Here is a 14135-nt window from a genome sequence, read left to right on the forward strand (position 1 = left end):
TTAGTTTGATTTGTTAACTTTAAAAAATATACTTTTAGTTTTATCTTTTAATCTTAAAATTATTAGTCTTAAAAGATAATTTTTTGTAATAATTATGGTTGTTTTAAAAATTAAACTTAATATTATAGCATGTGATGATATTTTATCAACATTTAAAAACTCAATGTCATCATTTTTTGTCAATGGTTTTAGGATTAGATGATTAAAAGCTTACTTTTTAAAATCAAGGCACGAAAATAAAACTTTATGTAAAATTGAAGAACTAAAGTATACTTTAAGAACTTATACCTGACCTGACAAAACAAATTTATAATAAAACTAAAATAAATATAAATATGATTTTATGGTTGAAAAGGTCACCTCTAATTATTGAATATTAATGTATGAAAAGTGTGAAGCGTTAAGATCTTGTTAGAGAAAAAGAAACAGATATTATATTTCCTGTAAAGAAAAAACATACTCCTCCTCCGGTCCTTAATATAAGACCTATTTAACTAATTTGATTAGATTAAGGAAGTTAGGTAAGTTAGTTAATTATAAAAAATGTGACATGTTTTTCCTAAAATACCATAATCATCTTTTTTAATACATTTTTTTCCTCTTCTACTTGATTATGGTTGAGGGAGTATCCATAGGGATAATTTAGAAAAAATTGATAAATATGAAAAATGGGTTTTATATTTAGGACCAAAACCAACTCACCAATTGGGTTTTATATTAAGGACCAGAGGAGTAGTATTAAAGGGCGTAATTTTTTTCTCAAGTTAACAAATTTTATCATTAAATCATATACTATCTCATATCCTAATTATAAGAGCTAGTTGACTAATTTGAGAAAATTAAAGAAAAAATTAAGTTAATTATTTGTAATAAATAAGTGTTGTCTTTCCTAAAATATCTTTGCTAATCAAGTGTATTGGTTGGAACTATCATTGTTAGAAGGAGCATCTTGAAGGAAAAAAAGTATAAATATGAGAGACAAAATAGATTGGGTTTTATATTTAGAACCAAAATAAAAGTCAAACAAGATCTTATATTAAGAACTGGAAGTAGTGTAGAAAGTTTTTAGAATTTAAATTTTGTATATACTTATAAAATATTGCTATCATTGTTTTTCCTTACGTTCCATTTCAAACAATTATTTCCCTTCAAAAAGGATGCATTGAAAATTAGATGTGAGCAACAAAACAATCCATGTGTGTTCTATCTTTAACGTTACAAATCACATTTTCTCATTTGCTACGTTCATGTGTCGACCCCTTTTATCACATTTATCATCCAAGTCACCGAACTTTCCCTAAATTACTGAATCACTGCACACAAATAATATGATCACCAGGCACCGTTACAAAACAACTTTCAATACCAACTATTAGTTTGATTAACTAGTAAAAAAAATTAATACTTAGTTAGAAATATTATATTGAAAAAATCAATACTCTACATAAAATACGTTATATACTCTATGAAATATACTGGGGCTTTTATATAATAGGACCATTGGCCAATTGTAGGTTTTCTTTAAAAAACTATTTTTGGCGAAAAAGAAGACCGTCGGCCTGAAGTCGATTTTATGCATTCAAGAATTGTTTCCTCACTTTTTATTGAATATAAATAACATGATCTTAAAGAGTTATGAGAAAGATCTAAATTTTAATGGGATGCATTATCTTTTAAATAATTAATGCACGTATTGTTCAGATCAACATTCTATGCACACTAATACATTATTAAAAAAAAAGCTAAAATATACAATTGTTCCTTTTACTTAATACATGATTTCAATTTAGTCTTTTAATTTTAAAAATAATATTTTTAAACATTTAATTTTAAAATTATTAACAGAAAATATGACATCAAGATATTTAATGTTGATAAAAAAGCTCTTAAATGTTAATATGTTTAGTTTAATTCTCAAAACAACTATAATTATTACGAAAAATCATCATTTAAGTTTAATAATTTTAGGATTAAAAGATAAAAAATATACTTTTTAACATTAAGAGACTAAATTAAAATTTTGTGTAAAATTAAAAGACCAAGTATATATTTTGGTCTAAGAAAAACCCTACAAAAAAATTTAATAATTACTAATTTCTAAATAAGTAATTCTTATAAAAAATGTGCTGTTATTTGCAAGTTAAATGTAAACAACACTTATTGCAAAAGTATGAAACAATCCTCATTTGATGTTAGTAATTTTCAGGTTTGATTTTTCCTAAATTATATATAAAAGATATTTACGATTTAATTTTTTTCCCTTTAGCTTGCTTTTAAATATATGTATAATTATTTATTATTGACAAGTGATGAGGACTCTGGCCAAAAAAAAAAAGTGTATCCGTCTCGTCTAAATAAATACGTAATAAAATATATGCTATGAGAAGAATATATTTTTTTTAAAAGAGAAAAGGAAAGATGTCCGCCTTGGGGAAGTTGAGGACCTTCACATGATTGACATACTTGGCAAAAGAAAATCAGAATGAATTAAAAAAAAAAAAAAAAGGTGAAGAAAGCATAATTCCGAGATCACGCTGAGCCTGTCCGGCACGTGCCACGCGTCTAGCACCCATTTTTCAAATACAAAAACCCCTCCTCTTCGTCCTCAACCCAAAGCTACCCGAGCTTCATTTCTCTTTCTTCTCTCTGATTCTGCCGTCTCCGATCTCCCTATTATTCATCCCACCATGTACGGAGCGGCGGTCAGTCCCACTCCTCTTCTCAAAGATGAGCTCGACATCGTCATTCCGACGATCAGGAACCTTGATTTCTTGGAGATGTGGAGGCCTTTCTTTCAGCCTTACCACCTCATAATTGTGCAAGATGGTGATCCTTCTAAGACCATTAAGGTCCCTGAAGGTTTCGATTATGAACTTTACAACCGCAACGATATCAATCGGATCTTGGGTCCTAAGGCCTCTTGCATTTCCTTCAAGGACTCTGCTTGTCGCTGCTTTGGTTACATGGTGTCTAAGAAGAAGTACGTCTACACTATTGACGACGATTGCTTTGTAAGTCAATACTTTTCCTACTTTCTTTTATTACACTTACGGCTTCGCTTTTTTTCTTCTGCGAGTCATTCGGAAATGGGATGTCAGTTACGTCTTGTTAGATTTTCGGATCTACGTGGGTTCTTTCCTCCACTTTCCCAATCTCTTTTCTGGAATATTGAATTTTGCATTTTAATTGCCGATGCTGTTAGTTCTTGTGTAGATGTGGTTCCGTGTGTGACAATTTCCCTTCTTGTTCTGTTTTCTCTGATATCACCGTACGATCTGAATATTTTTCTATTACTAGAGTCAGTCATCCCAATATGGCCATGTACGGAGCGGCGATCAGTCCCACCTCCTCTTCTCAAAGATGAGCTCGACATCGTCATTCCGACGATCAGGAACCTTGATTTCTTGGAGATGTGGAGGCCTTTCTTTCAGCCTTACCACCTCATAATTGTGCAAGATGGTGATCCTTCTAAGACCATTAAGGTCCCTGAAGGTTTCGATTATGAACTTTACAACCGCAACGATATCAATCGGATCTTGGGTCCTAAGGCCTCTTGCATTTCCTTCAAGGACTCTGCTTGTCGCTGCTTTGGTTACATGGTGTCTAAGAAGAAGTACGTCTACACTATTGACGACGATTGCTTTGTAAGTCAATACTTTTCCTACTTTCTTTTATTACACTTACGGCTTCGCTTTTTTTCTTCTGCGAGTCATTCGGAAATGGGATGTCAGTTACGTCTTGTTAGATTTTCGGATCTACGTGGGTTCTTCCTCCACTTTCCCAATCTCTTTCTGGAATATTGAATTTTGCATTTTAATTGCCGATGCTGTTAGTTCTTGTGTAGATGTGGTTCCGTGTGTGACAATTTCCCTTCTTGTTCTGTTTTCTCTGATATCACCGTACGATCTGAATATTTTTCTATTACTAGAGTCAGTCATCCCAATATAGCTCTTTGTTTTCTTTTATTAAGAGTACAAACTCTTGTGTTTGGCTAAACCTCACATGTTACTTGATCTATATAGTTAGGCAGACCCACAGAATTCGAAGAACTCACCAGGTTTTCTTAACGTTTGATATGTTCTTTCCTCGCTTCATCGTAGATCTTATTATCTTTGCTGAAATTCTCAGATCCTTAAATTTTTTTTGTTAATAAATTTGAATTGGAATGAGTTTTGAATTTGGATCAGCAGCAATATATTGCCGCAGATTTCATCACCCATTCAATGCATTGGTGCTTTGCAATAAGACCCCTCTAGTTCTCTTGTCTGTATTTGACTTGCGCGGAGCTAAAATCTTCTTTTAAGTCAATAGTCCCTCTAGATCTGCTACCACATGACCGCATGTTATTTTCTGATAACTGTAATTATTTGATTTGTTATTCAAGACATCAAGAAAGGGAGTTAGATCTGATACATATCGTAATAATTTTCAGGTTGCTAAAGACCCATCTGGGAAGGACATTAATGCCCTTGAGCAGCATATCAAGAACCTTCTGACTCCATCAACCCCGTTTTTCTTTAATACTCTTTATGATCCATACGCAGAAGGTGCAGATTTCGTCCGTGGCTATCCATTCAGCTTACGTGAAGGTGTCCCAACAGCTGTTTCTCATGGTCTTTGGCTCAACATTCCTGACTATGATGCCCCAACTCAGATGGTGAAGCCATTGGAAAGAAACACTAGGTATGGCATCCTTGGTAGCGCCTAATGATATATCATTTTTGTTTGCTTTTGTTATTTTTTCTTTTCTGAAGCAATTAATGCTCACCATTTCTTTTGCTTTCTCCTAGGTACGTAGATGCCGTTATGACCATACCAAAGGGAACCCTGTTTCCCATGTGTGGAATGAACTTGGCTTTTAACCGTGAACTGATTGGCCCTGCAATGTACTTCGGACTCATGGGCGATGGCCAACCCATTGGACGCTACGATGATATGTGGGCTGGCTGGTGCACCAAGGTATATTCCGTTCTAAAATTTTCAATTTAGCTTCCTCTCTTTCAGCTTACACGGCACATTACTTAAAGAATTTAATTATGTAAGCTTTGAGCTCACTATAGTTTCTATCAATATAATGAAGGTCATATGCGATCATCTGGGATTGGGCGTGAAGACAGGTTTGCCCTACATCTTTCACAGCAAAGCTAGCAACCCCTTCGTGAACCTGAAGAAAGAGTACAAAGGAATTTTCTGGCAGGAAGAGCTGATTCCATTTTTCCAGTCTGCTTCTCTTCCAAAGGAATGCACTACCGTTCAGAAGTGCTATGTCGAACTCGCCAAGCAAGTGAAGGCAAAACTTGGAAAGGTTGACGAGTACTTCGTCAAGCTTGCAGATGCCATGGAGACATGGATTGAAGCTTGGGACGAATTAAACGCATCTGGTGCAAAATCCGATGCATTGCCCAATGGTCCGGCGAAGTAAAATATTGAGAACTGTTCTTTCCTTGGTAGTTTCGGAGTTATCCTTTTTGTCCAAGGTTCAGCGCGGCTCTAGGATAAATTATTGGACATTGCAGAGGCTGAGGCTATGCTTGTTATTTTACATGTCCCTAGAACAATAAAATTCGAAGCACCCCGTTATTGCTATTCTTTTTTTTTTTTTTTGCCTTTCCAAATATAGGCTGGGATGTGTAACTTCTTTTATTGACCATTTTAGTCTTTTAACTTCATATTGGATTATTGCTTTTGGAATATTTATCAGGACTGAGTTTGCTATGATTGTGTTGTGTCGTTTGTGCTTTCCTTGTCCCTCCATTTCCCCCATTTTGTCTTCCTTTCCTTTTCCTACTTTGTTAAAGCCTTCCTAGGTAATCATTGCGTGGTTTGAATTTCAAATTCGAAAGGCCAATTTTGTTTGGGGGGCCGGCCATCAAAAGGCTGAACGACTAGCTTGATCTGTTGGATAGTTAGCTTACTTCATAATGAACAATATTGTGGGCTTGGTAGATGTCTATTTCAGAAGACAACGGTCAAATGGTTGTCAAGAAGATTGCGAAGAAAAAAATGCCTGAGTCGAAAGTTAATTTTTTTCTCTAAAAAAAAAAAGAAAACAAAATAATAATCTAGTTAATAAAGAAAGTACATGAAATTGGAATTCTCTCTGCAAATCTTCGAAACAGAACACTAATTTTGTTTTATATTCTTACGAGGGTGACAAGCCAACATGAGATCATCGTCACAAAAGAAAGGAGTCAATTTCAAGTAAGGAGATTTTCACTAAAAAAAAAAAAACCATAGAAAAGAACAAGAAGGAGATTTTGAATTGACAGTGATCTTGCAGAGGGGCCAGATGAGGGAAGGCTTTCATGAAAAGAAGAAAAAGAAGCTTTGGTGGGAGAAAATGTCTAGGGCATGAGTTGCAGAGAAGGAAAAAAAATAGTGCGGGCAACAATAATCATGACAGCTCTATACATTAAAAATAGGGAAAATAATATTGAAGAACCATCAATATTTATCAAGAATGGCTATAGAAATTTACCAACAGACCATTATACGATCAATAGAAAATTACCGTCATCTTTTCTTCCCTCCAATCAATTTAAACTTTCTCCTTTCCCGATGTTGTTGGCGATTTTACAAATTGAGATTGGTGATGTTTTGCAAAAAGTAGTACCTTCCTGTCATAGGATGATGGTACGAGAAGCATCATGTCTGATTTTGGTTTGGAAGAGGATAGATATTCATGTATGTATGTTTTATCCTACTCGAAAAGGGTCAGCTTTCAATTCTCGGCGGGAGATAGTGTGATTAACGCAGATGAACGGACGGGCAAGCAAAAGGGAAATATATGCATAATAGAGCTAGGCTAATAATAAAATCGTCTTTTCACTTGCCATTTTTCTGAATCCTAGTAGTTTGTGAATTGCTAACTTTAATAAATTCTCTATAGATAAGATGATACTGAAAATAACAACGCAATGAATATCGCATTTAGGATTAATATTTAGGGAAAATAATTAAAAAAAAGAGTTGAAAATTGTAATATTTCAATTCAAACACTCAAGATTTCAGAATCCCATGAAAAAAAGTAATACCTAATATGGTATTTTGCAAATGTAACTAAATGACAAAAATATTTTTGTATAACAAAAATTTATTAATAAGTTATAAACTGACAATAATAAGTGTGAAAAGCAAATGACAAGAAATATATATTAACAATGATGAGTTATTTATTAATAAGTTATAAACTAATAATAATAAGTATTAAATAGCCAATGACAAAAAATGACAAGTTTGATGGCTTTTTTTTTTTAAAAAAAAATTGATACACAAGTATTTTAATCATTTGGCTATATTTATAAAATACCAGATCAGATATCATTTTTTCCTTTAAGATTTTGAAGTTTTAGCCTTTTAGGTTCCTAAACTAAAATATTATAATTTTTAACTTTTTTTTGTTATTTTTCCTAATATTTACTGATGAATGTCTTTGTCCTTGCTCTTTCATGACGGTACCAAACATAGCTACGTATAGAGGTTTGACAGAGAAATATGAATCCACATCTGGATTTCTCGTATCAGGAGGATACAGTTCATTTCTTGTTAGGTGCGGCGGACGGTGGAGAGTCATAATGCAGTGCGGTAGGATACGGCAGCCGATTATGGGCGAGGCGACTCTTCTGTGAGAGAAAAAGACAAACTGTTCCAAGTTTTTTCTTCATAAATGTGACCAGTAGATCAACGACATGGAAATCTGAAACATAATTTCGTAGAAACGCCAAAATGGAAGAGTTTCCGTCTCGGTGATATTGCTATTTTCTTCTTCACTTGTTACGCATTGGACTGAACGGACACGTGGGTTAATGAAATTGATACTTCTGTTCTTTCCTGGCTGTTTCCAGGCGTCTCAATGCAAGGAATCCCTTGTGCCGCCCACCACCCAAGTATGGTGCCGTATTTTACGTTCACCTAGACGATGCTAAATGTAAATATCTTTGCCGACAGGGACCATGATGTTAAACGCAAATGGTATTTTCTGTTGATACCATGTTTACAGCTTGAAACTTTTGTCTTGATTTTTTAACGTGGCGTTATGATAGTACATGATTAGGGAAGGTCAACAACACAGTCAGCATTTGAGATTTTCACAAAATCAAACCAGTTTTGATCGACATTTGGCTCTAATGAAGCAGGCGGCATCTGTTTAGATTGAGGGACCATTATGTGCCACTGTCAACCATTGTTACTGATAAAAACTAGATTAGTTGGTAAGTTCATGATAATGACTTTGAAATCCGTGTCAGCTTAAGCAAGCTAATCAACCTAGTTTGCATCGTGAGAATGGAAGATGCCCATCTCAAGGTTGTCCTTTCCGGTGGCTTTCGATGCTTCCATTTGCACTTAAGATCATGAGCACAGGTGTCTTCTACACTGTTTTGTTTCCTGTATCAATAAAGAGTGAAGTCTATTCTTTAGTAGGAAATTTGAAAAGAAAATAACTTCCACTGATTTGTCATTATACCTTCCACCACAGAAGAAACATAACTTCAAGGCAGTGAATAATATGTTGTCAAGCGATCTATACAAAAGTGTCGTAAAGGGTAATCTAATTTATATGAAGTGGAATCACTAACCTCATCCAGAGTACTTTAAGCAGTCCGAAGAGACCGGGAAGAATCATTTTCTTGCTTCGCCTGCGAGGATTGCCTCTGATGCTCAACTCGCTGGAGCTGTGATGATAGTTGAAGCAAGTCAATAGTAGGGCCATCTTCACAGGAAAGACCATCTTTTATGTTCACAAAACCTGGCCCCTGGAACATGCCATCTGACATTTCAAAATGGAGAATATTACTATTGTCTGATACCAGCACAGGACTAAGATGACTTCCATCAGTGGCAGGATTCATCTCAGATCGAAACCTATCTGAAACTCCTGCACTTGCAGAAGCCTGTGAGCTCATTCCTACGATGTTCTCAGTAAGCTGACTCTGGCTGTAATTACTATGGCTGCTGCTTGGAATGACCAATGGGCGAGCCATGGGGATTCCTGATGAGTGGCTTGAAGAGTTCCGGGATTGAGATGACAGAAGAGAGAGAGCACAGCCAGAATCTGAAACTCCCGATAGTCCCTGAATCGTTGATGTGGTATCATAAACGTTGAAGTCCTCACTTCTTAAGGAAGTGTCTTGGAATAAAGGTTGCGCCACAGAATTTGGACCCATGGCAGGAGGTGGATACTGACTGTTGTTCTCACAGAAGATGCTTCCAGTACTGGATGTAGCACCATTTTCATGAAGAAAAGGAAACTGTCTTTCATTATATGAAGGGAATAGAGATCTTGACGGAGGGTGTCCATTTGCGATAGGAACAGCAGGAAGATGCCTAAAATCATTCCCATCTTCGTTCTTTATAGGTCTCCACCAGTCATTTGTCCCATATTTATCGGAGCGCAAAGTCCCGGTAGGAAGTATTTCTTGGCAGATAAAAGATGCACTTGTTGGCATGATGCCCTGGAATCTACCATCTGCAAAACCACACAATCTCCATCAAATTTCGAAGCAAACAACTTAACTAACACAAGATGACTGCAGAAGCAGTTAGTGGCTAAATTAAAGATATCCTCCAGGGGATTGAGTCATTATTCTGGTTGAGTAAGTCATTTATGCTTCACATCGAGCACGTGAACAAATAACCCAGACTATACGAGTATGACTTCAAATTTATCTGCCATGTAACTCTAGGGACTATGTGTGAATATATTGATAAAAAATAAACATTTTGAAACAACAGGGACAAAAAGATAGAAACAGAAGTATTACAGAAGAGTAACCGTTGGATTAATCAGCATATCCTTGAATAAACCACCAACGGACACGAAATAGAATATAATGTTGAAAAGCTGCATCATTTATCATAGAGTTACATGGTACAATGAATAGGAGTCAAGCTATGTCCAAGTTTGGTACAGAGAATTTAAGAAGATGAAAAGAGACCACGATGGGAAAGAAAAGTAATTTTATAGATGAAAAATGTCTTCTATATCCTAGAATAAAACAAAGCAATAGAAATCAAAAGTTACTGTTGAGTAATAATACGAGTATAATAGATGTTAGATATTTCGATTGTGCAGTGGAAAGGGAATCCCCTTCGATTGGCTATATATCAAACAGGGATTTGCCATATTTAATAAGAACAAAAACTTAGGCTTACTATTGTATGACATTGCAAAGGCACATAAACCTTAGAAGAGATGGAAATAAACCAAAACTAGCCCGCTTCTCAAAAAGACTTGCTGTCAATCACATAAGGCATGAAGAATCATGAAGTTATAACAATACACCACTTTCAAGCTTTAGAAGATGCCATGAACTAACATAAGAGGTGAGAATTTAAGGAAGAACATGGATGGAAGAAAGGCTTAAAGGGCCAAAAGGAAGAGCTCAAAGACTGTATTATTACCACTGTATGGTGGAAGCAATCTTGCAGCCTTTCCAGAGTGAACACCGACTTGTGGCTTTCGCCGGCGCTCGTTATGACCTTGAAGGCGTTTGCGACAGCTACGCTTACCATCATCAAATTCAGCCAGCAAGTGGAACCTGGAATAACCAAACATCACAGCTCTGCTATAAATCATTACAACATAGCATCTTTTCACAAGCCGATTCATCATTCATCTTGTAATAAATGAAGCGGTAAAGCTGACAGGATAAGAATTACAACGTCACTAAACATAATCATGAGAAGTAATCTACTCAGATAGATGAAAAGTAGCACCCCAACAATGATTAGGCCTGATTTCTTCATGTAACAAGTCGGGCAGCCAATATTTTTCATTAGGAACACAAGAATTTGACACACACACACACCCCCTTTTCCCAATACTGAAAATACCAAGTACTTGTGAAACAGTAAGGAAAAGAATTTGAACAAGAAAAATGGGAAGACAGAAGAAAAACAAGAGAAGACAAAACATTCGATAACATATTATTGAGAAGCCCAAATAGAAAGGTGAGAGCAGGAAAAATTGACCAACCTACTACATTGCTGACAAAATCTCTGTTCGATGCCGTTGACTATAACTTTGGAAGTCTTCGAGTGAGCCTCGCAAACTTTGTGCCTCTTGTGGTAGTCTTTAGAGGCGCTCAGATCCTTATTACATCCATAAACTTGACAGTACGCGGTTTGTGAATGAACCCCCGAACCTCGTACTCTCTTGGTCGGAGCCGATGATTCTGAAGAAGATAAAATAGGGGTTCCTTTGGAGAATGCCGAATCCATGGCTTCTCTGGGATCGCCAAATCGTCCAAGCTTCAAATCAATGAGCGAATCTCGACCGTTAGATTCAACCACGGAGTTAGAAAGCTTCGAATTGGAGTCTTCAACTCCAGAAATCGCAATTGGGGCAGCAACCATAGAAGGACCACCGTCGAGCTTTCTGTTCGACACACTACTAATTGGATCATCGGACAATTGTTTGTCCAACATTTCTGGAAAACCCGTTTCCTCAAAACCTTGATATTCTACATTTGGCTGACCGGAGGATAACATGTCGCTGGAGATACCAGAGGGACTCTTCAATTCCCATCCCAAGATGGAACCTTTACTCCTGGGAAGTGTATTAGGAGGTGAGTGTGTATCGTTGGACACAAACCCTTTTTCTTCAGAATCATAACTCCAGGACTCCATCTCATGAACAAGAATCAGAGCGCAAGAGAAAGCAAAGAAGCCCACTTTGCTAATACTTACGTGGCCAAAATTCAGATTGAACTTGGATTAGCTTAGCTCCAACCAAGCAAAAGCTAACGATACTTATGGAGCCATGAATGCTAAACTAGACACAGATATAGAAAAGGAGACAAATTAGACACCCTGAAGCCACGACTTTTTGAAGTTCTTTAATTTCTGAGGGATAAAATAAATTGAATAAGGATAACCCATAATAAAGAACTCGAAGCCCAGGTAACCAAAGAAACAGCAAAGAAGCTACCAAAGAAAGGAAAAAGAAAGGTCAGAAGACTCGGAAGTCAGAAGCCCACGTGATGTGAAAGGAGAAGCGGTTAAGAAACAGGTTTATTTGCTCAATGTGAGGAAGACAGTGTCAGCTTAAGCAGAGGACTGAATGAAGGTGAAAAAACGCAATTCAGACAGTGAATGAGAAAGAGAGAAATAAAGAAATAAAGATGAAAGTGGATGAGAAAAAGGAAGAACAGTGGATGCCTAAAGCACGAATAAGAAGTAGTAGTGTGCTTGTACGAGTGGGATTGTGAAATGTGGATGAGGCAGAGGCAGGATTAAACTGAGCGTCCCCCAAACTCCATGGAAATGGAAGAGCTCGCGGTTTCCAATTTTAGAGAGAGACAGCGAGACTGTGTCCACATTCAAGAGCTTTTTCACCGCCCTTTCGCTTCGTTTAGCAAGGAGTATTAATAAATCCCCCGCCACACCGAAGCTTGCGTGAAAAAATTTTCTTTTTCCAGAAAAATTATTGATAAATCTGAAGGTCAACTTAAAGATTCATAAGTCAAATTTTTGTGATTTTATATTTGTATAAATCAAGTTCTAATGTCTACTCTGCTGATATTATTTATAAGATAAAGAGAAGACGTTTTTTGTCCTACTTATAAAACTAAGAAAGAAGTTTTTTGTACAAATATACAATATTATCCTTTCTTTATTATCAAGTATAATGTATATTAATAGTTAAAAAGTTGTTAAATTTTAAATGAGAGTTGATAAAATTTAAAGCTTTTTTTAATCTATGTGAAATATATTGAAAATGGTAAATAAATAGAATTAAATGGGGACAAGTCAAACCTAAAAAGCTTATAAAAAATTGAATTTATTGAAATTTCTCTATATTAATTCTCTTATCTAAGATGTGTGGATTATTTTCCTTTCATTTTGCTATCATTATTATTGAAGAATTGCCCATCGGCTGTAGGTAGGGGTGCACCAAAACCGGACTAGACCGGATTAAGCATCAATCTGAAGTCTAGTGAAAAAGCATCGGGTTGGACATTTTGGTCTTCAGTCTGGTCCAATCTGAGTAGCCCTGGGACTAAGACCGGGTTGGACTCGGTCCACTGGGTTACCAGACTGGTCTAGGTTGTTTTTTTTTTTTTTTAACTTCATTTCATATGTGTTTTGATGCTTTTTTTTTTATAAAAAATATTTTTACAGCATATTTTGCTACTTTATTCCAAATGTTCTAAAGTATATTGAGGTTTTCCATTAAATAAATAGAGCTTTCCATTTTTTTTTACTCATCTAAAATTAAATAAACATAGCTATTTCTGGGAAGATGAGATTCTTACATGATCTATATATCACAAAATAAATAAGATCATATTTAATATTGACAACATTCAGCGAAAAAAAATAAAAGAACAAACAAACAAAAATTCAAATAACCCAATTTTAATCCTAAACTTTCATTTAAATCATCACCAGATACTGAAACTACAAATTGAAAGGAAAAAGTATGTTCAGGTCAAGAAGTTGATTGCTTGTTGGGTTGGGCTCAAATTTAATATATCCATTAAATGATTAAGCACTTATAGATGCTTTTTAGAAAAAAAGTTACCTGGACCGGGTTAGACCACATGGTCTGACACATCAGTCATTAACCTGGTCTAACCCGGTATTTTAGTCTGACTTGATTAGTCCTGTCTCCTCATCGTTTTTTTTTTTAGACTGGGTTGGATCGGGTTTGTATAGGTCAGACCGAGTCGACTGAGCTTCAGATTTTTTTGTGCATCCCTAGTCCTATAGGAACTGAACTCCGGTCCCCGTAGATGGAAAACGTACTATTATTTTTGGTAAGAGATAAATGCTTTCAATTCTTGAAGAACCAAAAAAATGGACTCCCTGCGCAAAGACCTCTACATTTCCTTGGAAAGGCTTTGAATATTAAATCATTATTTTGAATTCTAATGCACAAAATATTTTTCGAGAAAGATCTTCCTATTTATGCAAATATTAAAATTTCAAGAAAACTACAATTTTCAAGTAAAATGATATAAAAAAACTACAAGTTCATGGTAAAATCATCTTTGAGAAGAGAAAATGAGGTTTTACACTAATTATGAAGCCATATCAGGCAAGCTCTTTTACTGTTCAATTCATGGTTGTTAACGTGGTAATGGTTAATTGATCTAGTTGGTCCCCTTACCAATTTTAAAGAGGAAAGGAAG

General features: G+C 35.6%; 2 protein-coding genes across 4 annotated transcripts; one reads left to right on the plus strand and one right to left on the minus strand.

Moving 5' to 3' along the window:
• The first annotated feature begins 2621 nt into the window (after positions 1 to 2621).
• LOC114713315 (UDP-arabinopyranose mutase 1) lies at positions 2622 to 5718 on the plus strand. Of its 3 annotated transcripts, none has more exons than XM_028897931.1 (4): positions 2622 to 3011; positions 4433 to 4683; positions 4791 to 4959; positions 5114 to 5718. In XM_028897931.1, the coding sequence occupies exons 1-4, from the start codon at positions 2688 to 2690 to the stop codon at positions 5420 to 5422; spliced, it is 1053 nt and encodes a 350-aa protein (XP_028753764.1). In that variant the 5' UTR covers positions 2622 to 2687; the 3' UTR covers positions 5423 to 5718. The 3 variants fall into 3 exon arrangements, with proteins under 3 accessions (XP_028753764.1, XP_028753763.1, XP_028753765.1); XM_028897930.1 differs by having other exon boundaries at positions 2629 to 3011; positions 5081 to 5718; XM_028897932.1 differs by lacking the exon at positions 2622 to 3011 and adding an exon at positions 3310 to 3644 and having other exon boundaries at positions 5081 to 5718.
• A 2235-nt stretch (positions 5719 to 7953) lies between these two features.
• Positions 7954 to 12290, minus strand: LOC114713313 (squamosa promoter-binding-like protein 6). Its single transcript, XM_028897929.1, has 4 exons — positions 10976 to 12290; positions 10402 to 10538; positions 8577 to 9466; positions 7954 to 8385 (listed from the first exon to the last, which is right to left on the minus strand). Exons 1-3 carry the CDS (start codon positions 11626 to 11628, stop codon positions 8592 to 8594), a joined length of 1665 nt encoding a protein of 554 aa, XP_028753762.1. The 5' UTR covers positions 11629 to 12290; the 3' UTR covers positions 7954 to 8385; positions 8577 to 8591.
• Between the last annotated feature and the right edge of the window lie 1845 nt (positions 12291 to 14135).

The sequence above is a fragment of the Neltuma alba genome, unplaced genomic scaffold, assembly GCF_004799145.2.
Source record: "Neltuma alba isolate B1F8T4 unplaced genomic scaffold, ASM479914v2 tig00011422_pilon, whole genome shotgun sequence".
NCBI lineage: Eukaryota > Viridiplantae > Streptophyta > Magnoliopsida > Fabales > Fabaceae > Neltuma > Neltuma alba.